Below are 15,829 nucleotides of genomic sequence, written 5' to 3'. Positions count from 1 at the left end.
GAGGGATTTTTAAAATTGCACTTGCAAAGTTCGGTGTCTGAGCAGGGGAGAAGGGGGAGGGAGGGAATGTGGAGAAGGCTCCGCCCCTACCATCCTTTGCAAATAAAAATCGGGGGGGGGGAGGAGCAGGAAGTGGCGGTGCGAGGGCTGCTGCACAGCTACCAGAGCCGCGGTCCGGACGGCAGCGCGTGCCCCGAGCTCTCCACCTCCCCCCGCCCGCCAGCTCGAGGCAGCCCGAGCCTAGCCCGCGGTCTTAGCAGCAGCGCCTAGAACAGCCCCAGTTAGCAGCGCCATGGCCGGGTGGAACGCCTACATCGACAACCTCATGGCGGATGGGACCTGTCAGGACGCGGCCATCGTGGGCTACAAGGATTCGCCCTCCGTCTGGGCCGCCGTCCCCGGGAAAACCTTCGTTAATATCACGGTACTGCGAGGTCTGCGCGGTCCAGGGCACTGGTCATGCTCGGACCCTGAGGGGGGGACTTGGGTGGGGGCCGGCGCGGGGGCTAGGGAGGGCAGCGAAAGGCCCTGACCGGGTCCTTGCCCTGGAAGCGGCGCGAATGGCGGCTGCACGTGAGCCGGTCCCTCCGTTGCCCCTAAGTCCTACGCCCCAGGCGGCGGCCGCCCATCCAGCCCGCCGCCCCGCTTTCTGCGCTGGGGCGTTACATCCGGGGCACAGGGCGGGGAGGGGCGCGCCGCCCGGTACGGCGGCCCACTTCCGCCTCCTCTAGGGCGGGGCGGGCGCGCGCGCTGCAATTTTAACCAGGGATTGTGATTGAGAAGGGACTCGGGGACCCCCGGCCGCCAGCTCGCGCCCCGTTCCATTATTGTTACCCGCTCTGCGGGAGGGAGCTCCGGGCGCGTGGCCTTCGTTCCGTGCCCGTCCTCCGTGGGCTACCTGCTCCTCCCAACTCCGTTAGAGAGGGCGAGGCCGCCACACGCCCCCCCTAACTCGGCACGTTGGACTCAACATTCCTGTGAGGCCAGTCCCGGAAGTCCCCTCGCCCTGCCTTCCCGCCATCCGGCGGGGCCTGGAGCAGGGGAACTTTGTGAGAAGTTCGGGATAGTAAAGTGAAGGAATAAGGGATGACTGCTGCTTTCCCCACCACCATCTCCCCTGTCCACACTGCCCGGAAGTGGGGAGGGGGAGCGGAAGTTTGAAAGGGGTAAGGGGATTTCCGGGCGGGAGGGGACCGGATGTGGGGGCTTGGGGTGTAAGGGGGTGGGAGAAAAAGGTTCCCTGGGGTATCTGGACCCGAAAACTGGCTTGCTGTGTCTAGTCCCCGGCTACCTTCAAAAGTTTTCCAACTTACCCGAAAAGCCCCCAGGGGTCTGCTTCTTCATCTCGGGGCATAGATACCTAGGCTTAAACTCTAGGTTACTTGGAGACCCAGGCGTCCGGGCCCCTAACAACTCCTTCAGAACCTTTGACCAAATAAGGGCAAAGTTGCTTCTCCTGCCTCGCCCGCCCCCTCCCTTCCCCTCTCCGCTTCTGCTTTTCCTGAAGGAGAGTTCTGAGCATCCAAAGACTCTCCCCTCTCCTCACTGACTTTTGGCTCCCTTTATTTCCTGGATTTGCTTTCCTTACTAAACACCGAGATCTAAGGCTTCAGAGGAATATGTCATCCCTTCCTCTCTGATCCCGTTTTCTAGGTTTGAGGATCATGGTATTTTTCTGCACTAACTTCCCATAATCCCAAGAGTTTTTCAAATTTCATTGATTTGTACAAAGTACATAACATACACCTCTCCCCCCCGGGGGTTCTAGCTCCTAGAGAAGTGAAAGGCAGGTGGGTCCTTGGAGAAAAAGGTGGGAACCTTGGTGTACTAACTTGATGAGTACTTGGTTCCTCTTCCAGCCAGCTGAGGTTGGTGTCCTGGTTGGCAAAGATCGGTCAAGTTTTTTCGTGAATGGGCTGACACTTGGGGGACAGAAATGTTCTGTGATCCGGGACTCACTGCTGCAGGATGGGGAATTTACCATGGATCTTCGTACCAAGAGCACCAGTGGAGCCCCTACCTTCAACGTCACTGTCACCATGACTGCCAAGAGTGAGTTTCTGAGTCTGACTCCTATAGCTCTGAGATCCCTAATGTACCTCCTTCCATTAATCTTTTGGGTGTTTTTCTTTGTGGTTCTCCGGTGGGAAGGGAGACCAGCATTGCTGGATGCTGGCACATTGGATAGTCCCAGCTGTCTCAGTTCCTCATCTTGTAACATAAAGAAGTTGAACTGCATTACCTGTTAAGTTCCTTCTTGTTTTAAGCCTTTCAGTTTAGAAACTCTCTTCTCTTGGAGCAGGTAGATCTGTGAGGTCCCAAGTCAGCATTTAGGTCTCACCTTTTGAGCTCTTTTGTTAAAATTTGGAAGTGGCAGGCTCATGCACAGCTGATGCTAGCCTGAACACAAGCCTTTGACCCCTAAGTTTTAGTCTGTTACTCTTCAGCCTTTAAGCTTGATTTTCCCTTTTTGAAAAGCCCTATTGTTTCAGGGTGACTGACAGCCTCCCTGTGTGGGGGGGGGTTGAGAGGGATGAGGTTGGGTTACAGCCCCCAGGGCTGGACAGCTGCTGAACAGCTGGCAGGGGGTGGAATTGTGACACCTGGGTCCTAGCCTCTTTTCTCTTTCCTCCAGCGCTAGTTCTGCTGATGGGCAAAGAAGGTGTCCACGGCGGTTTGATCAACAAGAAATGTTATGAAATGGCCTCCCATCTGCGACGTGCCCAGTACTGACCTCGTCTGTCCCTCCCCTCCACCACTCCCCACAGCTTTTGCACCCCTCCTTCCCATACACACACATCATTTTTATTTTTTGGGCCATTACCCCATACCCCTTATTGCTGCCAAAACCACATGGGCTGGGGGCCAGGGCTGGATGGACAGACACCTCCCCCTACCCATACCCCTCCTGTGTGTGCTTGGAAAACTTTTTTTGTTTTTTTTTCTGAATAAAAAAGATTCTACTAACAAGTGCTGTGTGGCTTGAGCTTGGGTGTCAGAATGGGAGACAGGCACCGTGACCTGCCTCCTTCATTCTGGCTTTGGGTTGTGAGCTGAAAGACTGAGGCACTACAAAGTCCAGGATTTTTAGCTTCTTGCCTCCATGGTCCAGGACTAAGCACCTGCTTTAGGCCTACCTGGCTAGGTGGCCCACCCCTCCACAGTGGCATTTCCAGGGCTAAGTTCTCAAGTGTGCTAGTGGAATTGGTGGGTAATGGAATAGAGCCATCCAGGCTAGAGAATAGGTCCAGGCCTGCGGGAAAGGCAGGGCCAATTGAGTCATCCTCATGTGGGTGGGGCTCCTCCTGAGTCACAGTAAATGCCTGCTGGGGCTGTCCCCATGACTACAGGTTAGTCTCCAGTTCTCCTCTGCCCCTTTATGGCAAATAAAGGGATGATTTCCCCCAAAGGATAAGTTCACCTGTATGAGAATGATCTTACCCTTCCTTAGTCCACAAAAACAATTTTATTAACCCAAGAAGTGAAGACCCAGTCCCTTTGCACCCCTCCCTGCCCATCCCCTCAAAAGGATGGGGCTGTGTGAGGGAGAAACATGGGATGAAAATGTCCTCTATCCCTCAACTTAGAAGACTGGAGGAAGAGGGCCTGTGCAAATAGGTCACCAGAGGTGGGGGCGAAGGGAAGGAATACTAGACCAGGATGGCAGGTGAAGAGGTGGAAGGAGAAGGTGGGGGATCCGTTGAGGGCCCAGGAAAAACAAGAGGGGCTGGGGCCAGGGAGCCAAAGGAAGTAGGAAGAATGGGGCTGGAGCCCAGGAGTGGGGTCCGTTCTGAGGCAGGGTGATCCCTTGGCTCCCCTTCCTCATCACCCTCCTCTTGCCCCTGAATTTCTTCCTCCTGCTCCTCATCCCCAGGACCCCGATGAACAGGTTGCTTGCAGATGGGGCAGGTCTTCCGGGTCTGAGTGAGCCAGGGATCCACACAGCGGCTGTGATAGGCTGCAGAGAGGAATGAGGTGAAGCACCTGGTGCCTGCTGGTGGGGTGGGGGCATAAGCACAGGCAGTGAGGGCCTCACCGTGGGCACAGGGGAGTACTCGCAGCTTGTCCCCATCCTCATATTCATCCAGGCAGATGGCACAGACGTCATACTCGTCTCCTGAGGGAGAAAAAGGAATCCAGTCCCTCACTGAGCCACCCTCAACCAAGGCCCACAAGAACTCACTCTGGGAGGCCAGCGGTGGAGCTAAGCTCTGCAAAAATTATTTTCCCTGGACTTACAAAGCCAGTGAATGAGCTAAGACTCGCAGGTAAGATAAGGCCAGGGCTGAACATGGATGAATTTGGGGTTAGAAGGGACAAGCAAAGAGAAGCAGAGGTAAGGGAAGTGGGTTTTGGGGGAGGTGGCCTGAGGGTGGAGAGGGAGGGAGTGGGAAGAGTGGAAATGAGGGGCAGGGCTTCTGCTATATCCTTATATGGGCATTGAAGGCTTCAGGGCCTAAAGACCCAGCCCCTCCTTACCTGTTTCTTCCTTCTCAGACTGAATCCTCCCCACCTTCTCTCTTATAAGCAAAATCTGTACCCTCTATTTCCCCCAACTATTTCATTTCTCATCTTTGCTTTCCACTTCCTGCTCTACTGTCCTCTGCTGTCCTCATTGTATTTGTGGGTAAAAAGAGAAGAAAAAGAGCATCTCAGGCTGACAAACTCCTTCAGAACCAGGTAAACTGGGGGAAAGGCCCTCATCTCCCCCTCACCCTTCTGATATTCGTGTGTAGGAATCTGTTTCAGTTGCTCTTTGGTAAGTCGATTCCGCTGCAGCCGTTTCCGATGCTGGATACAACGAACTATCTAGGGGAAGGGAAAGTGGATGGACCAAGCTTAGGGAACAAAACTGGACAATCTAGTACAAACCAACCCCACCTCCAGATCCAGTCTGGCCTTACAGGCCCCAGCTCTTCCCATCATGTTCCTTAAGCTACTCACCATCACTGCTCCCATGGCCAATACCAGCAGTCCCACAATCCCTGTGAAAGGGATGAGGTAATAGCCCAAGGGGAAGCTATTGTCTGGAACCAGAAGCACCTGAGCCCTGGGGAAAGGAAGTCCAATCTCAGAGGGGCAAGAAAGGCAAAGAGACAAAGGAAGAGGGACAAAGTAACTGGCTCTGGACAAGGACCATGGGAGAGTAAAGGGAGTGGGAAGAAAAGCCAAGAGGCAGGGCAGGAGGGAGCTGAGGCTAAATGATTGGGCAGTGAGGCTGCAGGCTGGCATGGAACTACTGAAGGAAGAGTGGGAAAGAGGCGCATGTCCTACCCCTTCTCGTAGACAAAGAGGGCACGCAGGTATTCGGAGCTCCTCTCCCCAATAAACACAGACGGGATCCAGATCTGCTGCTGGATTTCCTCTGCAGGGATCAGGGTGTTACACCAGGGACTCAACCTTACTCTCCTTAAATCCTTTGGGAACGCTGGCATTTGGCATTTCTACCTCATCCCACCCAAAGAATAATTGGCTTCTTTTCCCTAAGCCTTCAGCCCTCCCACCATCTCTCAGTCTGAGCTCTTCTGGAAACCCAACTGTCCAGATACCCCAACCTTACCACTATTCCACACCATGTTCAAAAGTTCATTGGAATTCACGTTGTGTACCACAGCTGCACCATACCCAGCCTTCTGAGCATTTAGGACCTAGAGAAACAAGACGGAGGATAAAGAACCATCAGGGGCCTTGCCTCCCTTCATTCCTGGTGCCCTTTTTTTTTACCCTCAGCTTCCCAGCTCCCACTCCACATTCAGCAACCTTGAGGTCAAAGTTGCAGTCGAATCTTCGAAGCAGTGCAATAAAGACTGACCCGTTGACCGGGGCTGGGGGTGGTGGGGCAATGGGGCTGCATGCATTGTCTGGGTGAGCCTCCACAAGGAACCCCTGAGGGAGAGAAGCAAACAACAGTTGGATTTCTTCTCTCTAGGTTCTGCTCCTCACAAAGCCCACTAAGCACACTGGCTCCAACATGCCACACAGCCTCTATCCTTATTTCCTTCTCATTCCTGGGGTCTGAGCATCCCCCCCAAGTCAGAAATCTACATCTTCTCTTTAGCATCCTGAAGATGCAATTACATCAAACAAAATCTCTTCACCGGACACTCCCATCATCTCTCTCTGTCCCAGATGTGCTATCCTGTACCCCATACTCCAGGATAACTCAATTCTTCTACCTTCCAGTTTCTCACTGATGGTAATTTAATTCTCTACCCATCCACATCACTTTCTCTCAAATTGTTTCACATTCCCCCTCCAGTACATACTCAAACAGAATGCACTCCCCTTTCAACTTTCCAGTTACCCAAAACTCTACTAGTATCTATGGCCCAAATGAGTTCCAGCTATGTGACAGTCTTTGTGACGAAGCACTACAAAATTACTTGCCTAACTTAATCTTCACAATAATTCTAAAATACCTTCTGTTATTATCCTATTTTACAGTAAAATAAGCTAAGGCTTAGAGATAATTAACTTGTCCAACGTCATACAAGCGATTACTGGCTCCCGAGACCCTACTGATAAGCACCACTTCGTCCTGCCTTTAGTCTTAGTCCACTTTCAGTCACCCTCATAAGCTCAGAGTTCCATGGCTGGACACTTTGTCTTCTCCCTCTAGATTCTGGATTCTATACTAGATGTGCTTGTGCACTTAGCTCCTAACTTGACTCTTTTCCAACCTCCAGCTTCACCCAGGCAAGACTCCTCAACCCCTGCTCAGGGTGGAGGATTTGAGGAAATAGAAAAAAAGGAAAATCACCTGGAGTCCCTCCTGGCTCAGGGTAGCCCCAAAGAGAGCTGGGAGGTCTGCAAAGTCCATACTGGCATTGTGTTCCGAGGTCTGCGCACAAAAAAGTCCATGTTCCCCTCCAGCCTGCAAACGTTCCCTTCAGCGCCCTTCCCCCATCCACCCCTCAGACTCACCGCTCGAATGAGCCCCCGGATGGGGGCCGCTCCCCACAGCACAATGGCCACAACCACAGGAAGAGAGAAGGCCGCAGGGTGCATGATAGCGGGAGGGGGGAAGCTGAGAAGGCCGCGGCCCGGTAGCAGGAGCAGAAGCCGAGTTCTGCGCTCTCCCCGCCCCTCCTTCAAAATCCCAGGGGTCCAACCACCCCCAGGTCCCACTTTCCAGCTACATGGGGGCGCTGGGGAAGGAACCCCGACTCGGGGAGTGAGATATCCAGCCCGTTTACTGGAGCTGGAGGGAGACACTAAATGTATACTTCTCTGGTGCAGGGATAACACTAGGAGAAGGGACAGAGGTAAACACAGTGAGAAAAAAACTTCTGGAAGGGTGGGGGAGCACAAGGAGGTGGGACTTCCGGACAGGTAGGTCGTCTTCCTATCCCTGGAAAAGGGTTTCCGGTAAGGAAAGTTCGGCCGCTTCCAGCATTGGGTGCTCGAGATGAAGGACTTCCGGCCCTAAAAGGCCGGTTAAAAGAAAGGTTAGAAATGGAGAGAGGGCTTATGAAGATAGAGAATGCACCAGTGCCCCAGAAGACGTCCTAATCGTTTCCCCTTAGTGCCCGGGATCCTGCAGCTGCCCTGTTTTACCAACCTCTCCTCCTCCCTCTGGTTGCCGCTGTAGTGTCTTCAAGTATCGCGAGCTGAAATCTTGCTGTATCTATCGCGAGACCTCCTAACTCTAGCTAGCCTGACTCACTCGATCTCGCGAGACCTTCAAACAAACTGCTCTATTTTCCCGCGATTCCAAATCGGTAAATACTGCTCCTATACTCGGGCTTCCTAAATCAGCCACACCCCTTCCTGCCCGTATCCTTCAAGCTCCTCCTTACTCCCGGCCGCCTTTGCGCTGCGCGCCTGCGCCGGCACCAGCTTCCAGCTTCCAGCTGGTGCCGGACCTGAGAGCCCGAGTGGCGTGCGCGCGCGCGCGCGCGGTGTCACCTTGGGCGCGAGCAGGGCCGCGCGCACACGGGACCCGGAGCCGAGGGCCATTGAGGGGCGATGGCGGCGACGGCGAGTCCTGGGGCCGGCGGGATGGACGGGAAGCCCCGTACCTCCCCTAAGTCCGTCAAGTTCCTGTTTGGGGGCCTGGCCGGGTAAGCTCAGGCCCCAGGGATGGGAAAGGAGGAGGAAGGGACGAGCGCAAGGAACCGGGCTCAGTTCATCTCTGGGTCTCTTGCAGTGAACTGAGCCAGCACGGGGTCAGCGCGATTGCCAGCATATTGCTAGGTTCTGTATGACCTGCCAGGATCTTTTCGCGCATTGCAGGGCCCCTCCTGGTCTGCATGCAGGGTCATTGCACAACCCTCCCGGGTCATCCGAGTTCCCCAGCCTATTGCTTGGCTCTGCCGGGCTGTGTGGGGTTCCAGATCATTAAATGGCTTCTGAAGGAATACTTGGAGTCAAAGGCCATGGATGCCCGCCTTCTTCCCTCCCTGGGTCGGACTGCATGCCGTCCCAGGTCACTGCTTCACCCCCATGGAGCTGCTTGGAGCTCTTTCATTGAATGGCTCCTGCTGGACAACTGGACTTTTCAGACCATTGCTCTTGGTATACACACAGACTCATACACATGCCCACCAGCTTCTTGAGTCCTTAATCGCATGGCAGGCTCTGATCTTTGTAACTCCTTGCTGCTAGGCTATAGTGGGCCTTGGTAGATCTGAACACCAGACCCTTGACTTCATCCCCGTCTACCCCCAGGATGGGAGCTACAGTTTTTGTGCAGCCTCTGGACCTTGTGAAGAACCGGATGCAGCTGAGCGGGGAAGGGGCCAAGACTCGAGAGTACAAAACCAGCTTCCATGCCCTCACCAGCATCCTGAAGGCAGAAGGGCTAAGGGGCATTTACACTGGGTACTGCAGCCTCAGGATGAGAGGTAGGGTGTGGGTTGGCAGCTCCAGACCTTGGCCTGACATGCTCACTGATCCCTTTGCTCTCCAGGCTGTCAGCTGGCCTGCTGCGCCAGGCCACCTACACGACTACTCGCCTTGGCATCTATACCGTGCTGTTTGAGCGCCTGACTGGGGCCGATGGTACACCCCCTGGCTTTCTGCTGAAAGCCCTGATTGGCATGACCGCAGGTGCAACTGGTGCCTTTGTGGGTACACCAGCTGAGGTGGCTCTTATCCGCATGACTGCCGATGGCCGGTGAGTTCCAGGTCTGAACCTAACTCCAGCCGCATTTCCTGGGATCTAGAATGAAAGAACCAATGTCTAATCCCACCGCTACTTTGGGGCAGAGTGGGCTGTCCTGACCTTGGCCTCTCCCTGCCTTCCCACCAGGCTTCCAGCTGACCAGCGCCGTGGCTACAAAAATGTATTTAACGCCCTGATTCGAATCACCCGGGAAGAGGGGGTCCCCACACTATGGCGGGTGAGTGAGGTGCTGGAGACTTAGGGAATGTGGGGTCAGTTCTCAGGTATTTCTGACTCTTCCCCGACTCCCTCACCTCCAGGGCTGCATCCCTACCATGGCTCGGGCTGTTGTTGTCAACGCTGCCCAGCTCGCCTCCTACTCCCAATCCAAGCAGTTCTTGCTGGACTCAGGTGAGACCTAGAGCTGGGCCCTCAGCTCCCAGACTGGCCTGCACCACCGCCAAGCAGACTGCCACCCTCTGTTTCACCCCCCAGGCTACTTTTCTGATAACATCCTGTGCCACTTCTGTGCCAGCATGATCAGCGGCCTTGTCACCACTGCCGCCTCCATGCCTGTGGACATTGCCAAGACCCGGTGAGTGTGCAGGCCTGGGCCTGGAGAGGGGTGGGAGGGCCCCCTTTCTGTCTCTCATGCCCCTACCTTCACTCTTTCAGGATTCAGAACATGCGAATGATTGACGGGAAGCCAGAATACAAGAATGGGCTGGTGAGGAAGCAGGGCTGGGGGGCTAGGTCTGGAGTGTTGGATGCTCTGGGAGGGTAGGGGTACAGGCCCTGGAGGCCAAGTCCTAGCCCCGGCGCCCTGCCTGCCTGTCTGTCTAGGATGTGCTGGTGAAGGTCATCCGCTATGAGGGCTTCTTCAGCCTGTGGAAGGGCTTCACACCATACTATGCCCGCCTGGGCCCCCACACCGTCCTCACCTTCATCTTCTTGGAGCAGATGAACAAGGCCTACAAGCGTCTCTTCCTCAGTGGCTGAGGCAGCAGTGGGCCTGGAGCTGGTGTGCCAGGGCTCCCATTCTCCGCCACCTACATTTACGGTGCCCCTGGGGCCTGGACTCTGCTGCCCTGGGCCCATCTATTTATTTCCCTTCCACGGTGTGGTTTCCTCCTTTGTGGTAAAGGACTTTGGTCTCTTCTACCCCCCGTTCTAGTTTGCCCTGCTTGTCCTGATCCTTATGACTGCTCTGTCCCTGGCTGTTCCCTGGGGGGAGCTGGGAAACTCCCTGAGGATTTATGACCTCCTCTTGGGTGTTAGTTTCAGGGCACGCAGGACAGCAGAAGATTCCCCTTCTCAGTGGGGAAACCAAGGTAGAGCTGAGGGGACAGGAGAGAGCAGAAGCTATTAAGATGGTCAGAAGGTTCGCAGTGGGAGGATGTGGTCCTGCCTCCCTCTACCTCAGTGAGGACTTAATCAATAAATTAGATGGATGACACCACTCCCAAATCTGGAGAGTTGTGGGGTTTAGGAGGGGGAGGAGACTGGACAAAGAAGCTGGTACCCCTGGAGAACAGGAACTGGAATTTTTAAGAAGAATTATTAAAGAAATACCTGCTGGTTTTATGCAAATGCTTTGTACATCAGTCGTGCCGCAGCAGCTGACGGGGAAAGAAAACCCAAACTCCAGTCCTGTGTGTTGCTTCCCAGCTACTTGCCCAAGAATGCAGCAGACACGCAAGTCATCTTACATAAACCCCAGGAAAAGTCCCTAGAGTCTGGTGATGGACTGGAGCCAGCAGGGGGTGGCAGGGCAGGGCAGGGCTTGTGGGGATGGGCACTGGAGCCAGACCCCCAAAGCCTGGAGGCTTGAGGAAAGGGAGCATGTTGGCCAAAGACTTGATCTGGGCCTCAGGTGGGGAGAGCTATGGTCTTTTCCATTTCTTTAGATGTGTGATTCCCAGGCCCTGCCCTAAAGGGGCCTAGGAACCTCTTAGGGTGTAAAAGGGCATGGGAAGGTGAAACTGGGAGGAGTGCTGGGCAGCAAGAGGGCTTCAGGCCAGGCCAGGGGACAGGCAGGCAGCAGGTGGGAGCTGTCCCCTTGGCAGAGCCTTGTCAACAGAAGGAGAGGTGGAGTTCAGCATCTGGTGGCTGTACTGCTACCACTGCCTTACCCCTCCATGCATACTGTCCTAGGGTTTGGTGGCTTCTTTGAGAAGTGAAGCCTGGACCTTGTCCTTAAGGAGTTCCACGTCCAGAGGGGCAGATGATGCAGGAGCAGTTGGGAAACAGAGTGTAGCAATAGACTATAACTTGGAGCACTTGGCGCAGCCTAGGAGGCAAGACCTGCTCATAGTAGCAGTTAGACTGATTGGGGAAGGGAGTGGGGCAGCACTCCTGGCATAGAGCGAGGGCAAAGGCTCAGAGGAGGAACAGTGGTGGGGAGCAGGTAATCTATGAGAAGTTTGCCATAGCTGGAGCACAGCTTGCAGAGGAGAGTGCAAAGAGATGCAGCTGTACTGTTAAGTTGGGGTCAGTGTATGGAAGTCCTCGATTTCTAAGCTCAGGAGTTTGTCCTCTGCCTGGGGAAGAGTTCAAAGCAAGAGAGAGATGTCAGATTTTCAGGTTAGGAAGATCCTTCCAGTATGATCTGTAGGAGGGGGCTCTCTGTGGAAGGTCATCCTTAAATCCCATTTCTGGGCCCCAAGCCCTGGATTGAGCTGGAGACGAGGCAGGAAAGAAAGCCTCAGCAATGTGGTTAGGGAATGGCAGAATCTATGGAACCAGGGGAGGGAAGTCGATCTCGTTTGCCTGCGTCCTAGCTTGATGGTAGGAAACCCAAGACTATTCAGTCACACCTACCAGGACGGCACACACTTCCAGGCCCACACCCTTCCCATTGCCCACTGACCTGGCAGTGAAGAGAGCTGTATTTCTGCGGCTGCAGGTATGAACAGGCTCCCAGCTTTCTCCCCTTAGTACTGCAGGCTACAGGCAGGTAGACCTCAGTAGTGTCACTAAACTCCAGGGAGATTTATGGTTCTTGAGCTAGATCTGATGCTTGGGGGGGTCTGGTGGGTGTTCACTCCTGGAGGAGAGAAGGAGACCCCCCCCGGGCAGGGGGAGTGCAGGCTATGACCAGGGGGTTATTGGGTGAGTAGTTGCGACCAAGATGCAGATGGTTGGGACCTTGGGAATTCTTGTAACAGGTGCCCCAGCCACTCTTCCTCTTCAAAAGAAACTACATTTTCTTTTTAAAACTACTTTTTATTATATAAATAATGTACAATAATGGTGGAAAACTAAGAAATGCTAAGCAGAGGAAAAATAATAAAACCACCCATACTTGTAACTCACATCTTGATAAATGGCTTTCCAAATTTTATTCTATGCACAGAAGCATGTGGAAACCACGCATGCTCTATTCTATTCACTTGTTTTTTTCCTAAAAACTTCCCAAAAGTGCTGGTAATAACCACGTGGTCTGGCAGCCCCCATGCAGTGTAGGGAGCTTTGTTCTATGACCACCCCCAGCACCTCCATCTCATTACCTCCTCATCTGCTGGGTCTGAGTTCGTGTGCCTGTGGTGTGAAGAGGGGCTTCTCATAAAGGAAAAGTAACTAAGACCGCCCCATGACCGCATGCTCCTTACTCACCCACCCCCACTAGACCCCAATAAAAAGCTCACTGGAGCCTTTCTCAAGGTCCCTGAACCTCCCACCATCAGAGGCTGTGGCCAGAGTACCTAATGCCCACTGTGCCCAGCAGGTCCTGACCACGACTCTGACTCAGGGCTGAGGGCCGCCGTCCTGCTATGAGAGGCCCCACACGACCACTAGGCCGCACCCACAGGAAGAGGCTGGAGCGGAAAGTGGGGAGTGAGCCTTGAAGGAAGAGCAGCCAGGCCCGGGGCACTGTCACTTGCCTTCCCTTCTGCACCTCCACATGTGAGGTTTGCGTGGCTGTGGCCAGAGCAGCGTGCTGGGCAGAGTCCAGGGCCCGTAGGTTCACGTGCTGAACCCAGGTCAGCAGCAGGATAAGGACCACAGAAGCACACAGGAGCCAGAGGAGACCCAAGACATAGAAGCCCAGGGAGAGAAGGCAGCAAAAGTCAGGATTGAGGAAAGGGTCAGTTCTGAAGCTATCCGAATTCCTTCGAGCCATTCCACGGACCTTTGAAGTGTTGGCAGTTTTAGAGATGAACATTGTAGTGGATTCTAAGATAGTAGAGAGTAAGGTGGGCTCCAGCGTGGTTGGGACTGTGGCGGGTTCTGGGATGGTTGAGGTTGGGGTGGGCTCCGGGGTGGCTGAGGTTGTGTGTTCTGGGGTTGTCAGGGTTGTGGTAAGCTTTGGGGTGGGTGGGGTTGTGGTGGGCTCCTGGGTGGTTGAGGTTGTGTGCTCTGGTGTGGTTGGGGTTGTGGTGGGTTTAGTGGTGGGCTTTGGGGTGGTTGGGGTTGTGGTGGGCTTTGGGGTGGTTGGGGTTGTGGTGGGCTTTGGGGTGGTCGGGGTTGTGGTGGGCTTTGGGGTAGTTGGGGTTGTGGTGGGCTTTGGGGTGGTTGGGGTTGTGGTGGGCTTTGGGGTGGTTGGGGTTGTGGTGGGCTTTGGGGTGGTTGGGGTTGTGGTGGGCTTTGGGGTGGTCGGGGTTGTGGTGGGCTTTGGGGTGGTTGGGGTTGTGGTGGGCTTTGGGGTGGTTGGGGTTGTGGTGGGTTTAGTGGTGGGCTTCGGGGTTTTGGAGAATGTGATGTATTCCTTGGTAGCCGGGAACATGGTGGAATTTGGGATCCATCTGGTTAGGAATGTGGTCTGTTTCTTAGTGGATTCTTGGGTCGGAGGCAAGGAGGGAATTTGGCTGTCTAGAGAAGCAGGAGATTGTGGATAGAGTAGGCCCCAGTGGATTGTGTGGGCTTCGGTGTTGATAGAGAACTTGACCACTGTCCCAGTGATAGACAACTTAGCACCCTCAGTGTCCACTTCTGAATAGACATCATAGTCTTCTGCGCTGTCCACATCACCAAGGGTGGGGCAGTCCTTCCCTGGGAAGCTGCTGATGGGGATATTGTCCAGATTGTAACACTGCACACTGCTCACGTTGGGGGTCATGGCCTTAACATCCACACCCTCCTTCCATATGTAGACATTGTTGTCATTGTTCTCCAGCCAGCGACGGAAATAGAGGATCTCACAGTTGCATTGCCAGTAGTTGCCATGAAGAAAGGCAAAAGGCAGAAGGTGGTCCCCAAAGAAGCCTTTTGGTATCGTGCGCAGCATGTTCCCTTGAAGGTAGAGGGTGTCAAGGTCCTCCAACCCATCCAGGAGCCCATGGGGCAGCTCATGCAACTTGTTGTCAGCCAGATTGAGCTTCTGCAGCTGGGTTGTGGGTGCCAGGAGCCCTGGGGGCAGAGTCGCCAGGTTATTGCCACGCAGGGAGAGTTCATGGAGTTGGCTCAGGCCTTCCAGAGCCCCAGGAGACAACGAGTCCAGCTGGTTGAAGGAGACGTCCAGGGTAATGAGGTTAGGTAGTGCCTGCCCCAGTGAGGGCAGCTTCTTCAGCATATTGTGAGATAGATCCAGGGTCTCCAGCAGCGGCAGCATCTCATCAGTCTGTAGACTGGCCAGCTTGCTTCTATCCAAGTACAGCCGAGTGAGGCGAGTGAAAGGCATCAGGGAAGCTGTGGAGAAGGTCTCCAGAGGGTTCTTACCCAGGTGGAGGATGGTTATGTTTGCTGGCAGGTCTGGAGGCAGTGCTGTCAGTTTCTTCTCATCACAGTTCACTTCTACCTGGCTGGCCACTATGGAGACCTCACAGACGTGTTGGAGGTGTGAGGGGCTTGGCAGCAGGAGCAGCAAGAGGAGGAGAGGCATGGGGACCTGTGGGTGGGGGGCAGGAGGGGGGTGAGTGGATGCCCCATCAGTCCCCAGCATCACTCCCCCAGGACCAGTCCCCGCATTCCCTGGGCAGCTCCCAGGATCTCTCCCAGAAACTTGTTTCCGTGCCTGCTGCCATCCTCTCTACTCCCTTCTCCCACCCTTGTTACCAAAGCCTAAGCCACTAGCTCCGAGCTCTTGGCTCTTACTTTCCCCTCAGATCCCCTCTCTCCCAGCCCCAACCCCAGCTTACAGGCAGGCAGAAAGACCTCCAAAGGCACCGAGCTTCTTCCAGGGTGTGACTCAGTCCTTCTCTCTTCCAGCTCCAGGGAGGGCTTGGCCAGTGGCAGGAAGGGGATGGGGATGGGGAGGAAACACCAGCCTGATAGGGGCTCCTGGGACCCGGGGAACAGTCTCTCTCCTGGACACAGGCCCTTATCACCTCCGTCCACAACTTTCCCCCAAGCCCTCCTTTTGGCTCTTCTCTCTCCAACTTTCCTATTGCACTGGGGAGATCAGGAGTGAACTCCTCCACCCCCTCTCATCCATCTTTTACCAACCTCTCCGGATGCCACCCTCTGCCCCCCTTCACGGCTGCATTTTTAGAGTTGCCTAATTTTAATTCTCTCCTGCTTCACCTCCCCCTGCCTTCTCACTGCACTCTAGGTTGATTTCTTCCCCTCACTTCTCCATTGACTCAGTTCTCGCTGAGGCCAGGTGCCCTCCCTTCCTCTACAACCACAGGACCCTTCTCCATTACGATCTCACTTGATCTCCACAGCCTGCACACCCATGGCCGCTCTCTCCTTGGGAATCTTTCTTTGGCCTCTGTCAGACAAGATGCTGTAATTTTCTTGGTTCTCCTCTTACCCGTCTGATTGGTCCTTCTCAACCTCCTT

The 15,829-nt window shown here is 54.6% G+C and overlaps 4 protein-coding genes across 4 annotated transcripts; 2 read left to right on the top strand and 2 right to left on the bottom strand.

Moving 5' to 3' along the window:
* Positions 1 to 111: 111 nt before the first annotated feature.
* PFN1 (profilin 1) lies at positions 112 to 2,970 on the top strand. Its single transcript, XM_063112293.1, has 3 exons — positions 112 to 424; positions 1,860 to 2,052; positions 2,636 to 2,970. Exons 1-3 carry the CDS (start codon positions 293 to 295, stop codon positions 2,731 to 2,733), a joined length of 423 nt encoding a protein of 140 aa, XP_062968363.1. The 5' UTR covers positions 112 to 292; the 3' UTR covers positions 2,734 to 2,970.
* A 477-nt stretch (positions 2,971 to 3,447) lies between these two features.
* On the bottom strand, positions 3,448 to 7,767 carry RNF167 (ring finger protein 167). The gene is made up of 10 exons (XM_063111060.1): positions 7,562 to 7,767; positions 6,925 to 7,425; positions 6,761 to 6,841; positions 5,761 to 5,886; positions 5,561 to 5,648; positions 5,275 to 5,365; positions 4,945 to 5,050; positions 4,716 to 4,809; positions 4,037 to 4,117; positions 3,448 to 3,958 (listed from the first exon to the last, which is right to left on the bottom strand). Exons 2-10 carry the CDS (start codon positions 7,006 to 7,008, stop codon positions 3,651 to 3,653), a joined length of 1,059 nt encoding a protein of 352 aa, XP_062967130.1. The 5' UTR covers positions 7,009 to 7,425; positions 7,562 to 7,767; the 3' UTR covers positions 3,448 to 3,650.
* Positions 7,768 to 7,829: 62 nt separating this feature from the next.
* Positions 7,830 to 10,696, top strand: SLC25A11 (solute carrier family 25 member 11). The gene is made up of 8 exons (XM_063110525.1): positions 7,830 to 8,063; positions 8,671 to 8,823; positions 8,912 to 9,118; positions 9,254 to 9,344; positions 9,427 to 9,517; positions 9,602 to 9,701; positions 9,782 to 9,833; positions 9,950 to 10,696. Exons 1-8 carry the CDS (start codon positions 7,969 to 7,971, stop codon positions 10,103 to 10,105), a joined length of 945 nt encoding a protein of 314 aa, XP_062966595.1. The 5' UTR covers positions 7,830 to 7,968; the 3' UTR covers positions 10,106 to 10,696.
* A 2,092-nt stretch (positions 10,697 to 12,788) lies between these two features.
* GP1BA (glycoprotein Ib platelet subunit alpha) lies at positions 12,789 to 14,927 on the bottom strand. The gene is made up of 2 exons (XM_063113285.1): positions 13,469 to 14,927; positions 12,789 to 13,288 (listed from the first exon to the last, which is right to left on the bottom strand). The coding sequence occupies exons 1-2, from the start codon at positions 14,925 to 14,927 to the stop codon at positions 12,789 to 12,791; spliced, it is 1,959 nt and encodes a 652-aa protein (XP_062969355.1).
* Between the last annotated feature and the right edge of the window lie 902 nt (positions 14,928 to 15,829).

This window comes from Cynocephalus volans, chromosome 10 (genome assembly GCF_027409185.1).
Source record: "Cynocephalus volans isolate mCynVol1 chromosome 10, mCynVol1.pri, whole genome shotgun sequence".
In the NCBI taxonomy this organism is placed as follows: domain Eukaryota; kingdom Metazoa; phylum Chordata; class Mammalia; order Dermoptera; family Cynocephalidae; genus Cynocephalus; species Cynocephalus volans.
Note: the sequence above shows the minus strand (reverse complement) of the source record. Positions and strands in the feature narration are given on the sequence as shown.

Bases quoted from the DNA above. Each gene is read 5' to 3' on its own strand.
- PFN1 (XM_063112293.1), top strand. From the start codon at position 293: ATGGCCGGGTGGAACGCCTACATCGACAACCTCATGGCGGATGGGACC. The intron at 425-1,859 runs GTACTGCGAGGT...TTCCTCTTCCAG, and splicing joins AAACCTTCGTTAATATCACG to CCAGCTGAGGTTGGTGTCCT. The intron at 2,053-2,635 runs GTGAGTTTCTGA...TCTTTCCTCCAG, and splicing joins TGTCACCATGACTGCCAAGA to CGCTAGTTCTGCTGATGGGC.
- RNF167 (XM_063111060.1), bottom strand. From the start codon at position 7,008: ATGCACCCTGCGGCCTTCTCTCTTCCTGTGGTTGTGGCCATTGTGCTG. The intron at 5,366-5,560 runs GTAAGGTTGGGG...TGATCCCTGCAG, and splicing joins GAACATGGTGTGGAATAGTG to AGGAAATCCAGCAGCAGATC. The intron at 5,051-5,274 runs GTAGGACATGCG...TCCTTTCCCCAG, and splicing joins CTCTTTGTCTACGAGAAGGG to GGCTCAGGTGCTTCTGGTTC.
- SLC25A11 (XM_063110525.1), top strand. From the start codon at position 7,969: ATGGCGGCGACGGCGAGTCCTGGGGCCGGCGGGATGGACGGGAAGCCC. The intron at 9,119-9,253 runs GTGAGTTCCAGG...CCTTCCCACCAG, and splicing joins CGCATGACTGCCGATGGCCG to GCTTCCAGCTGACCAGCGCC. The intron at 9,702-9,781 runs GTGAGTGTGCAG...TCACTCTTTCAG, and splicing joins GTGGACATTGCCAAGACCCG to GATTCAGAACATGCGAATGA.
- GP1BA (XM_063113285.1), bottom strand. From the start codon at position 14,927: ATGCCTCTCCTCCTCTTGCTGCTCCTGCTGCCAAGCCCCTCACACCTC. The intron at 13,289-13,468 runs CAGAGCACACAA...TACTCTCTACTA, and splicing joins CACCACAACCCCAACCACAC to TCTTAGAATCCACTACAATG.